Below are 12,951 nucleotides of genomic sequence, written 5' to 3'. Positions count from 1 at the left end.
TAATCAGAGAGTCCCAATTACCAGCAGCCCAAAAGAAAAATAAAACCTTGGTAAAGATGTTTCACCAGCTATGTCTGGTGAGTTCTTTTCACAGTTATTACATGCTAGTACTACAGCTTTATCACAATATTGCTTGCTCCTCAGGCTTACTTGAGTACACATAAGTACATTCAGCAAAATGTGAAGCATCCATTCTTCAAGCATTTATGACTGGACCAAAGGAAGATGAACACATTCAACTCATCCTGTAAATGGGAAAAGGACATAGGAGAGTTTTGCAGAAGTACAGCAGACAGTGCATATCCAGAAGTGTATGTGTATCAGCGTATGCTCTCATATCTCAACTAGTTATCTGTAAACAGAATAACTAATATATGATGCCTAACTACAACAAAATCACCGCCAAGAAAATGACCAAAGTTTTAGTTTAGTGTGTAAAACGATTTTTCTGAAAATATTATTCTTTACAGAACCAAGCTGCGTGACTTTTACTCATGATATTATGCCTTGTGAAATTTGATCCGCTATCTTCACTTCTTCAGATACCCAGAACTGTAATTCTCTTACGAAGAGCCTAATAAAACCCTGAGTTCACAGTTTACATACACGAATAGCTTATTACTATGAGTATCATGCAACAAAATACTGAACAAAATGATATGAGATTATCACAGGTGAGTATAATGTAGAAGTACTCCCCCTAAATTAATATAAGACGTTTTTTAGACCAACCATAAGTCTAAAAAATGTCTTACATTAATGAACAGAGATTGTATATGATAAATTCCCTACAGAGGTCTTAACTTTTGTATTTGGTGTTTTCTAATTAACAAAGATAGGCCTCAATTTATGTGCTAAGATCTTATTAGCCAGGTGGGGTAATCATACATCCTTGCAAGACGGAATTCTTTATCAAGTCATACACAAGTTAGCAAGCACAATGCACAAGAACTATTGTGATATTGCCTAGTATTGCAAACAAAGAGTGTCACTGTATAAAGAGTCATGTGTAAACTCATGAACAAAGGATCTACGTCATGAATGATATCATTGCAAGAGAGGCTAACTTCCACTCCTGCCTTCATGAACAACTTTATAGTGATTGAAACGATGAGATGAATACAGATGTTTTTGGCTAAGCTGTGAATTCATTATTTGTTAGTTCACCATTTTGCTACATGTTGGATAAGGATTAAGTTAAACTCGGTTTCACGAGCCAGTTGCGACAAAAGGATACATGGTGCATATGCTAGATAGCAAACCAACAAGTATGCTACACTCAGACATCACCATGAAGTAATGTAGTAATGTCTTAACACAAGAATTGAAGAAGGTTATACCATAGACCCCAGACAGCTATATAAGCATGACAAGGTCACCGTATAGCAACATCTTTGAACTGCCACAAAACAAAGACAGTTATTTCTAAGAACAAATTAAAATGTCTGAGAGTTCATCAAACATTTCTCCCCACAAGGTCACAACTAAATAACATTCCCAAGTAATTCCTGTTCCAACATGTTGCAGCAATTTAACTGCTGGTCTTTTTAGGAGAACGCGGATACAATCATTTATTTCATCAACCTTGAAAACAATCGGTTTCTTAGAATGAAAAATAGCATCTAAAAAAGAGTAAGTATTATTCAACACCCACATGAGAGCAAGTATGATCAGCTGATTCCAGATAGCTGGGCGTCAGTACAAAGCCCAGGCAAAGCTTTTGCCAAATTCAAGAGGCATGACCCCATCCTAGAGAGTTTTAAATATAGCAGAATCAAACAAATGCACAAGTATCACTGCTTTTAAGCATGCAAGTGCAGAAGATAGGTACTAACTTGTAAGATAGTGGATACCTTCACATCGTTATTCACATCCTTTCACAAATCCCAATGTTGTGTGGCTCTAAGTTCCGCGTGGCATGCTTGCAGGATAAGGTGCAAAACCAAAGCACTGAGATGTGGTATGACTTTTCCACTTTCATATAAGAGCATCTTAGAATTTTCACAAAGATATCCCACCCAGGTCTCCCAGGTTGGCCCCATAAACTACACCAACTTCTTGGGTGCACTATTAGATTATTTCAGGAAATCATCATCCGCATGATATCTGAACACCGCCACGCCCCCAGCTCCTACCACTTTCAAGCCAAAAATCAGCTAGCTGAAAAAGTTACACAATCTATCTCATCCCTCAGAGCCACTTATGATTTTGAATGACCTAAACATTAAAAGACAGACCTCGATACCACCAATAATCAATTATAAACCCGGTCACACTTTCAACATTTTTTAGCATTCCAGCTAGATAGCCATTTCCTAGATATTGACTTGTTGCACAGATATCATCAGTGCACCGTCTCAAATCTACCATTATTAGGAAAAAATTGTTGCCACTATTGGGTGGAGCTAGCTCCCACCATCTGCAATTCTTCTTCCACGAAAAGACAACGTCATTTTCTATCTGTACAGACATACAGTGTTTGTCTCACAAAAAACAGAAAGATAACCCGGGATCATGCAATTAAATATATTGGTCAGAAAAGTGAGAAGTAGGAGAATTAGCTAATTACCTCCAGAGGCTCCACATTAGATAGAAATGCACAAACATTGGTACAAAATTTCCATGATCTTGAAGCTCAAAAGGAGCAAGCATTCATGGAATCAGCACCCAAGCTTCTATATGTTGGCATGAAGGGAAGATATGCCACATTGCTGCCCTTTGCACCAGCTCAACTGAACAAAGAATCAGCATACTGAATACAGTGAGAGCAAGTTCACGAGGATTCATGTTGAAATACTTTCTATACCACTACTCCTGCCAAGCTGTATACTGAAATATGTTCACCTATTACTAACATCAATCAAGATGAACATACACACAGAATATGACCATGAAGATAGTAGTTTCTGTAAAAGTTAGTACCACTTCCCTAAAATAGCTCTTTCAGAATCTAACATGCTATGCTGAGGTAAACAAGATAGCATTGCAAAGGGACAACACATACTTGAAGGAAGATTCACCATACAAGACAACATCATCTCCGAAAGATTGCACATACATCATCGCTACAGTCTGAAAGAGTGGCTATATTGTAATGAAGTTCGCATGACCACATGATTCATATCTTTATAACAGGAAAGTACATTTCCATGCTGCATGTAGTATTATCTAAGCCCAAAACATAAGTTTACTTATTTGACCAATGGAAAAAACAGATAAGGTCCATGGCAGCTGTAGTTTATACGACTTTATCTGCCATAACATAACTTTAATGGTAGGGCAATAGTAGATTATAGAAAACCTTGCTTCATCAGAATGCTCCTGTACAGACTATACCTATATAGTAGAAAACAAGAAACCTAGACGAAATAAGGCAATAGCGATTTTTGAGACTATCCAAGGGAGCTCGCCTCATGCAGACAACACCAAGGTATCTTATAATCAGGCAGTAACTTACCAATCCAAAGGTACAGCAAAATCTATGCACGGTCCAGGATCTGAAATCAGTTGTCCAGTTTGTCCCTCGAAGAATGTAGTCAGTCCTGTTCCTATGGTGTAAGCATATTTGTTTCATATACATGATTTCTCAGCAGCAACTTATACATAAGCTAACTACAAAGAGATGACTGATCAAGCTAATCACAAAGCTATTTAGGGAGAAAAGAGGTAGCAGTAGAAGAGGCAAAGATGCAGATCTTGACACCTCACATTTTAACCATCTTGCCAGAATATCTGAAGTACAAATTTGCGAAAATGTTCTACCATACTCTGTATGTGTCCCAGATTTGTATTCATGCTTGTTGCCTAACAGCTATAAATGTAATGATTTAGAAGAAATAATCGGACTACAGCACTGTTGCTAATTTCAAGCTAAAATCTGATGAAGACTTCCGAGTGCAATGGCTGGGCCTGAGAACTATCATGCCCACTGAAAACTATCTGGGTGCCTGCTGAAGCTCTTTCAAGAATTTCTGCCTTTCGAAAAAGGGGCAGCACATCTGACTGAATCTTTCGTAGCCCTTGTGGGTGATCCTCTTTAGGAGCAACCAGGAACAATTTCTTAAGGCAACTAGCCTTTGTCAGCAGAAAGTCCAGCAGACGCATCTCATTGTGATGCCCCTTGAAGTTTGTCATCTTGGCCAAGCGAAGGTTTTCTAATCCATCTTCAGGTTGTTCTTCCTCTGCCACGTCCAAGTAATTCCTCGTGAAGGAATCATGGGTGTTTGTTGGTAGCTGTCACATCAAGTGCCATATATTGAGAATCAAAACATCCAGACATCATGCATAGTAGTACATATAATGAATGGACTATGACCAAATACATTGCGTATGAAGATAACAACCTGCACGAAGAGCCTCTCCAACTGAGGACAGGAACAGGTCTTGAGGAAGCTAAAAATGTCTGCGAGGTTGGAGTTGGCCATCCCGAACATGAGCAATTGAAGCTCCTTCAATCTCCGGAGGTTGGTCTCCTTGACGATGGTGGCTAGTGACGCAGACACGTACTAGAGGTAGAGGTAGAACAAGTATAAGCGTATAGGCAACGGAAAGTGCTTCACAAGGAAATGGAATAGATGCCGAGACGAACCTGGAGGGCAATGCTGCATATGGTGAGGGTGGTGATGTTGGCAAGGTGAGGAACCGCCGAGGGCAAATTGGTGGGCGGCAAGCCGGCCTCTGGCCCGCCCGAGCAGAGGTAGAGATCCTGGAAAGAGTCTCCGACGCCAGAGAAAAGGTTGCTGCAGAGGAAGGGTCCGCTGAACCGGAAGGAACGGAGGCGGGGCGCCGCCGGGACCCGCAGCTCGGTGGTGCGGGAGCAGTCGACGACGGTGAGGCTCCTGAGGTTGGCGGCCCCGACGGTGGTGAAGTCGATGCGGCGGAGGTGGCGGCAGTAGCGGAGCTCGAGGTCGCGGAGGCAGGGGCAGGCGGCGACGACCCGGCGCAGCGCGGCGTCGGTGATGGAGACGGAGTGGAGGTGGATGACCTCGAGCGTGGCGACCATGGCGTTGGCGGAGGCCGTGAGGTGGAGCCCGCGCACCGAGAGGTGCGCGAGGAGCGGGCTCCCGACGGGGAAGTGCACGGCGAGCGCGCCGGCGCGGCGCTGGCCCCCGCGCGCGCCGCGGGCGCCGCCGCCGTCGAGGCGGAGCTGCAGGTCCTCGACGCCGCAGGCCGCGGCGTAGTCGACGCAGCGCTTGAGGTCGGCCTGCGACAGCTGGCCCGCGTGGAAGGTGAGGGAGAAGACGTCGACCCGGCGCCGCCCGCGCCGGTCCACGGCCGCGAGCTGGGCCTGGGCCCCCGAGGGGCCCGGCGGGACGCGGAGGCGCAGCGAGGAGGGCACCGGCCAGCGCTGCTCCCAGAGGTCCCGCCACCGCGAGGAGAGCGCGCCGGTGCGGATGGCGCACTTGAGCGGCAGCAGGCTGAGAATCTGCAGCCGCAGCGCGTCCGGGAGCTCCGAGATGCGGTCCTCCCACCCCGCCGCGCGCCGCCGCTCCCGCTCCATCCTCCTCGGCCTCCTCCTCCTCCTCCTCCTCCTCCTCTTCCCTACCCCGTCCGCATCGACCGGGATTCGCTCGCAGGGGGGTGGTGATGGGCCGGCCGCGTGCGCGTGCGTGCCGCTGGGGTCACTGGACTAGGACGGCGAGGGCGAAGGGGGAGGGAGAGACGTGTGGAGGCGTCTCGCCGGGCCGGTGCGGTGCGGTGCGCGTTGCGTCTCCCCTTCCAATCCCTCTCCTCCTCTCCCCTCCTGGCCCGTCCCTCCTCTACCACTCTTCTACCTTTGTTTGGTGCGCCGGTCAGCAGTCCGTCCCTCCGTCCCTCCCTCCCTCCCCGGCCCGCGTCGCGTTGCCGTTGCGTTCGCATCGATCGCATCGATCGCGTCGCGTCGCGTCGGGCCCTTTTGGTTCTGGCCTCGTGCCCGGTCGCCGACCGCGCGGGATCGCCCCGTTTCACACGGCGCGTTCGCCCTGCCGGTTTTTTTTTCCTCCTTCTCTCGCGCTCGCCAGCTAGCTGCTTTCCGCGGCCTCGTTGCTTCTTTTCCGAAAGGAACTTTGGGAGGAGTAGTAAGGCCTTCTTTGGTTTCAAATATGTCACCAACTTATAAGTCGAAAAGTGAAAAAAAGTGACTTATTTTGCCAAACAGACCAAACTTATAAGTCACCCCAACTTATAAGTCATAAGTTGCTCCACCCCAACTTAAAACTTATAAGTCACCTCCTTTTGCATGGGTCCCACCACCTTTACATAAAAAAACAAGATGGGAAGGTGTGCTCAGGTGACTTATAAGTCAGATGACAATCAAACAGGCGTGACTTATAAGTTACTGGTTTTAAGCCACCTGACTTATAAGTCAGGTGACTTATTGGAACCAAACAGGCCCTAAATCATTTCTCTCCGCCTCCGCCGTTTGGTTCTCTGCGCTCGTTTCACACCCTTTCGGAGGCCACCTCCATTTCTATGTTTTTCTTGCCCTTTCTAAAAGGGGGAGATCCTTTCGTGCTCGCGTGACCCGTTGTTTAGTCAGTGCTAATTGAGTTTAGTCACGGCTAATGGAGCTGACCCACCTAGTGACCCCAAGTATCTTTTTTCTAATGAAATTGTGACCCCAAGTATCTTGGGGATGTGACGAAACCACGACGAAGACATGTCGTGACAGTCAAGAGGCGTTATTTGATTGGGTTGTGGTAATACATCATTTATTTTTAATAATCACCGGGTCGTGGGACATCTCGAAATAGGTTTTCGCCCCGCTTTATAGATAAAATATACGTCCATACAACCAAGTCTCAACCATAGTCATAAAAGAAAACGGCTAGAGTCACAGCACAAACACGCCCAAATGAAAGAAGAAGAAACATAAAAAGGCCGCCAGGGCAAGCTACGAAGCAGATCAACGGTCGAAGAGCCGACCCGCGGAAGACAACAGAGCGTCCAGATAGAGCTGAAGCCGGTCACGATCTCTCGGTCTAGCGAGCGGATGCCAGTGCTGCAAGAAGGCAAAAAAATTGAAGAACGACTCAGAAGCACGCCACGGGAACACCCGCTCAATCATCATCTTATTGCGACTAGTCCAAGGAGTCCACATCATAACCGCGAAGATACGCCAGAACAGTCGGCGCTTACGGCCAACCTGAGTGGCCCTTACCTGCAGAAACTCTGCAAGGTCATGGGCCTCCCACTCCGGACCCAGAGCCTCACGAATAAAGCACCAAAGTGCATGTGCTGCTACACATGAGAACAAAATGTGTGTTCCTGTTTCCGGGACGAGGCAAAGGGGGCAAAGGCCATTGCCCGGACCATGGCGTTTCAGCACCTCGGTACCCGAAGGTAAATGATCTCTGAGAAGCTGCCACACGAAAATCTTGATCTTCAAGGGCATCGGCGCCTTCCACAATGGGATAACCACTGGAGAACCGGCAGCCGGCATAACGCCTGATAAGCGGAACTTACGGAGAATTCTCCTGAAGGAGAAAGACTCGAAGAAATAGTGACAGGATCCTGGGATAGAGGAAGAGGGGCTACTTCCCTCAAGTCTGCCTATTCCTGCACCTCAGCTAGTCCGAATGAGCGGTGGAATGCAATGTTCCATCCCTCATCCAAAGCAGCCGCAAAAACAAGAACAGTCGGGTCGTCACAAATCGCAAAGAGCCTCGGAAAACCGCATGCGGAGAGGCTCCCACTACTAGGGAAAAGGCTAGCAGCAGCGCAGCGCTACTAATAAGGCGCTACAGCTAACACGTAGCAGTAGTGCGTGCTCACCAGCGCTACTGCTACACAAGTGTAGCAGCAGCGCGCTTAATGGAAGCTCGCTACTGCTAATAGCTATAGTGCGCTTCTCCTGTGCGCGCTACTGCTACTACCGCGCTGCTGCTAACTTTTCTCCACTCGCTACTGCTAATTTTAGTTTTTTTCGGCATATTTGTTTTGTATTTGAACAGGCTTTATAGAAGAATCTTTAGCACATACAAATGTCATCATGATACACATACAAATGCCTGCGAGACCACAAATGTAATCATAGCATATGCATACAAATAGTCTCATCATAATCATCATCCAACACAAAGTGGTATCTTGTCATCATCTCGAAAATAGCGATACATGCAAGTCTCGAATACTTGCAACTACAATGTCATCCATCTAAACAAAGGTATACGCGAGAAGAGCTATCACTATGAGTGAGAGCGGAACTATGCAGTACATGAGGTGGCGGTTACGAGTCCTCTCTCGCGCTAGTGTGAGCCTCAAGTAACTAGCTTCTCCTTATTGTCTGCTTTTGAAGCCTTTATGGCTGGCGCCCGAGAACCCATTCACTTGCGCCTGACACTCATGTCACTCGTTGTACACCCCCGGAACCTTCCCTTTGTACACGACATAGCACTTCCATCTCGCCATCAAGAAACTAGGTACCTGTTAGAGATGCATGTTCATGAAGAGGATGTGCAATCATATATATGCAACAAAATATACTAGAGCAACACCGAAAAAGAAAGGGTTAGCAACTAGATGCAACATACAGTACGCAAATTAATTAACTAGAGGTACGCAGGTCATCATACGCAAACTAACAAAGTAGCGTTATGCAAGTTCGGTAGGGACCATGGACATCACAAAGTTTCATCGCTACAAAAAGTATACAAGTTCAACCGACACATATCATCATCATCGGCATCATAAATCACTAGAAGTTCCATCCTTCCATATCTTCGAGGATGGACCCTAGCTTCTTGAACGACGTGAGGTCTAGACGTTGCATGCCTATGCGAGTTCAGACGTCGGCTCGTGATATAGGGTCGTGGTGGAACATCCCCTTCTCATCGACGACTTATTTCATGATGATCGTCGCAATGTCGCTTTGGATGCGAAAGAAGTCATCTCTAAGTTTATAATCCGCTTCTCCATGAGATTCTAGCCACTTGTGGATATGATCATCATTTCTGCTTCTCATGCGAAGCTTTTGGTGATCCGTGTTGAACTGAATCATGAGATGGACGATGTAGAATTCATCCTTCTTGCTTGGTTTTGGGACATGGCTGCAGGAGAAGTTAGTTTTATGCGCGAAACCCATCTTCTTGTTCCTTTGTTTCCTGATCTGCATGTGGCCACCTCTAATGCTGAAGCCTTAGAGAGCATCATCTAGAATATTCATTATGTGGGTGTAGTCTTTTTTCTCGTAGTCTCTGGAAGGGTCAAAATACACGGCGTGGGAGACTTGCGGGTAAAGAACGATAAGGACGGCGCGCCCGTTGCTGCGGGGAAAAGACACCTCAAATTATTCCCCATATGAGAGAGAAGGAATGATTGAAATGTACGAAAGGGTTGTCCGGAACTGACTTACTTTGGATGATAAGGCACGAGAACAATTTCCCGGTCCTTATTATGTACCATGAAGTTTTGGAGGTACTCCCTAGCAGTTTCACGCTCAAAGTCGCCGAGACTCAAGAAAGACTCGTGCATGTAGTACGAATCCGCCACACAGATTTCCAAGACTTCTTCACTCTTCATGACGGAGCTCATATGTAGCACAAAAAGGCGGGCGATTATAAAATCGAGCCGCCTTGTCAGAAACATCTCAAAGATATGGTCAAACCGCAGGAAGAACACCTCCGCGGGTCATGTTTCGATGTAGCACTTCCCCTCAAGCACACGAGCCGCGTATGTCAGATATCCTGGATCCTTTGAGGCTAGTAGGCTTTTCTTAGTCGACAGCACATGGTCGTGCAGTCTCCTGAGATCCCCTAATAGTGCCTGTCAGTGTCAAAACCGGTGGATCTAACTGTGCGTCTAAGGAGGATGGTAATAGGAGGTAGGGGACACAATGTTTTACCCAGGTTCGGGCCCTCTTGATGGAGGTAAAACCCTACGTCCTGCTTGATTAATATTGATGATATGGGTAGTACAAGAGTAGATCTACCACGAGATCAGAGAGGTTAAACCCTAGAAGCTAGCCTATGGTATGATTGTATGTTATTATGTCCTACGGACTAAAACCCTCCGGTTTATATAGACATCGGAGGGGGCTAGGGTTACACAAGGTCGGTTACAAAGGAGGAGATATCCATATCCGTACTGCCTATCTTGCCTTCCACGCCAAGTAGAGTCCCATCCGGACACGAGACAAAGTCTTCAATCTTGTATCTTCATAGTCCAACAGTCCAGCCAAAGGATATAATCCGGCTACCCGGAGACCCCTAATCCCGGACTCCCTCAGTAGCCCCTGAACCAGGCTTCAATGACGATGGGTCCGGCGCGCAGTGTTGTCTTCGGCATTGCAAGGCGGGTTCCTCCTCCGGACATATCACAGAAGAGTTTGAATACAAGGATAGTGTCCGACCCTGCAAAATAAGTTCCACATACCACCGTAGAGAGAATAATATTTCCACAAATCTTAATCTGCTGACACGTTTTGGCAACATGACATCATGCCATGGCTCGGTGATTATTCGAACCGTTTTTCTTCAACCAGCTCCACACATAACGCGAGGCGGTTTCTTGACACGTCTTGTCAAAGCAGAGATCGTGTTCCCCTAATTACGGGATTCTCATCAATACGGTCGTGGGTAACCCAACCGTGCCTAGGATTCCTAGATTTTAGGCAAGTCCCAAACGGCCACTAGGAGGATGCTTGATATTCACCCTCTTTATAAAGGGATAAGGCTTTTACTTTTTTCCCTCCGGTGCTCAATCGAATCCTTCCCCCGCCTCGAGTTCTAACACCCAAAGCCCAGGTCAGGTGCTTCAGACCTTTAATCATGTCCAGATCTAGCCTTCAAGGTCGGTGGATGCCCTCCTCCGTTATGGAAGAGGATATCAAGAAGTTGAGGGAGGCCAGATACCTAACCGCCGAGGTTTCGCATCGGCTGCCTGCCCGAGGGCAGGTCGTCCCTACTCCTGAACCCAACGAGAACGTTGTGTTCATCTCCCACTTCCTCCGAGGCCTAGGCCTCACCCTGGATCCCTTTGTTAGGGGTTTGATGTTCTTGTTGGAGAACGTAGCAGAAATTCAAAATTTTCCTACGTGTCACCAAGATCTATCTATGGAGAAACCAGCAACGAGGGGAAGGAGAGTGCATCTACATACCCTTGTAGATTGCTAAGTGGAAGCGTTCAAGAGAACAGGGTTGAAGGAGTCGTACTCGTCGTGATCCAAATCACCAGAGATCCTAGTGCCGAATGGACGGCACCTCCGCGTTCAACACACGTACAGCCCGGTGACGTCTCCCATGCCTTGATCCAGCAAGGAGAGAGGGAGAGGTTGGGGAAGACTCCATCCAGCAGCAGCACAACAGCGTGGTGGTGGTGGAGGAGCGTGGTACTCCAGCAGGGCTTCGCCAAGCACCGCAAGAGACGAGGAGGGAGAGGGGTAGGGCTGCGCCAAGAAGGAGAGGAACTCTTCTGTGTTGGGCAGCCCAAACCTCAAGTATATATAGGGGGAGGGGAGGGGCTATGCCCCCACCTAGGGTTCCCTCCCTAGGGGTGGCGGCAGCCCCCAGATCCCATCTGGGTGGCGGCCACAAGGGGGAGAGGGGGAGGCGCACCTGGGGTGGGCCTTAGGGCCCATCTGCCCTAGGGTTTGCCCCCTCCCCTCTTGGAGGCGCCTTGGGCCCTTGTGGGGGGGCGCACCAGCCCACCTGGGGCTGGTCCCCTCCCACACTTGGCCCATGCAGCCCTCCGGGGCTTGTGGCCCCACTTGGTGGACCCCCGGGACCCTCCCGGTGGTCCCGGTACGTTACCGATAAACCCCGAAACCTTTCCGGCGACCAAAACAGGACTTCCCATATATAAATCTTTACCTCTGGACAATTCCGGAACTCCTCGTGACATTCGAGATCTCATCCGGGACTCCTAACAACATTCGGTAACCACATACAAACTTCCTTTATAACCCTAGCGTCATCGAACCTTAAGTGTGTAGACCCTACGGGTTCGGGAACCATGCAGACATGACCGAGACGTTCTCCGGTCAATAACCAACAGCGGGATCTGGATACCCATGTTGGTTCCCACATGTTCCACGATGATATCATCGGATGAACCACGATGTCGAGGATTCGATCAATCCCGTATACAATTCCCTTTGTCTAGTGGTACGATACTTGCCCGAGATTCGATCATCGGTATCCCGATACCTTGTTCAATCTCGTTACCGGCAAGTCTCTTTACTCGTTCCGTAACACATCATCCCGTGATCAACTCCTTGGTCACATTGTGCACATTATGATACCTCTCCGTTTACACGGAGTGACAAATCCCAGTCTTGATTCGTGCCAACCCAACAGACACTTTCGGAGATACCTGTAGTGTACCTTTATAGCCACCCAGTTGCGTTGTGACGTTTGGCACACCCAAAGTATTCCTACGGTATCCGGGAGTTGCACAATCTCATGGTCTAAGGAAATGATACGTGACATTTAGAAAAGCTTTAGCATATGAACTACACGATCTTTGTGCTAGGCTTAGGATTGGGTCTTGTCCATCAAATCATTCTCCTAATGATGTGATCCCGTTATCAACGGCATCCAATGTCCATGGTCAGGAAACCGCAACCATCTATTGATCAACGAGCTAGTCAACTAGAGGCTTACTAGGGACATGGTGTTGTCTATGTATCCACACATGTATCTGAGTTTCCTATCAATACAATTCTAGCATGGATAATAAACGATTATCATGAATAAGGAAATATAATAATAACCAATTTATTATTGCCTCTAGGGCATATTTTCAACAGTCTCCCACTTGCACTAGAGTCAATAATCCAGTTCACATCGATATGTGATTAACACTCAAGGTCACATCCCCATGTGACCAACACCCAAAGAGTTCTGGGTTTGATCATGTTATGCTTGTGAGAGAGGTTTCAGTCAACGGGTCTGCAACATTCAGATCCGTATGTACTTCGCAAATTTCTATGTCATCTTGTAGATGCAACTACTACGCTACATTTGGAGCCAT

The 12,951-nt window shown here is 47.5% G+C and overlaps 1 protein-coding gene across 1 annotated transcript; it reads right to left on the bottom strand.

Moving 5' to 3' along the window:
* Nucleotides 1–3,694: 3,694 nt before the first annotated feature.
* Nucleotides 3,695–5,795, bottom strand: LOC123132364 (FBD-associated F-box protein At5g18780). Its single transcript, XM_044552140.1, has 3 exons — nucleotides 4,589–5,795; nucleotides 4,344–4,505; nucleotides 3,695–4,233 (listed from the first exon to the last, which is right to left on the bottom strand). The coding sequence occupies exons 1-3, from the start codon at nucleotides 5,498–5,500 to the stop codon at nucleotides 3,871–3,873; spliced, it is 1,437 nt and encodes a 478-aa protein (XP_044408075.1). The 5' UTR covers nucleotides 5,501–5,795; the 3' UTR covers nucleotides 3,695–3,870.
* Nucleotides 5,796–12,951: the final 7,156 nt, after the last annotated feature.

The sequence above is a fragment of the Triticum aestivum genome, chromosome 6A (assembly GCF_018294505.1).
Source record: "Triticum aestivum cultivar Chinese Spring chromosome 6A, IWGSC CS RefSeq v2.1, whole genome shotgun sequence".
NCBI lineage: Eukaryota > Viridiplantae > Streptophyta > Magnoliopsida > Poales > Poaceae > Triticum > Triticum aestivum.
The sequence above is the reverse complement of the archived record's forward strand: the minus strand, read 5'-3'. Positions and strand labels throughout refer to the sequence as shown.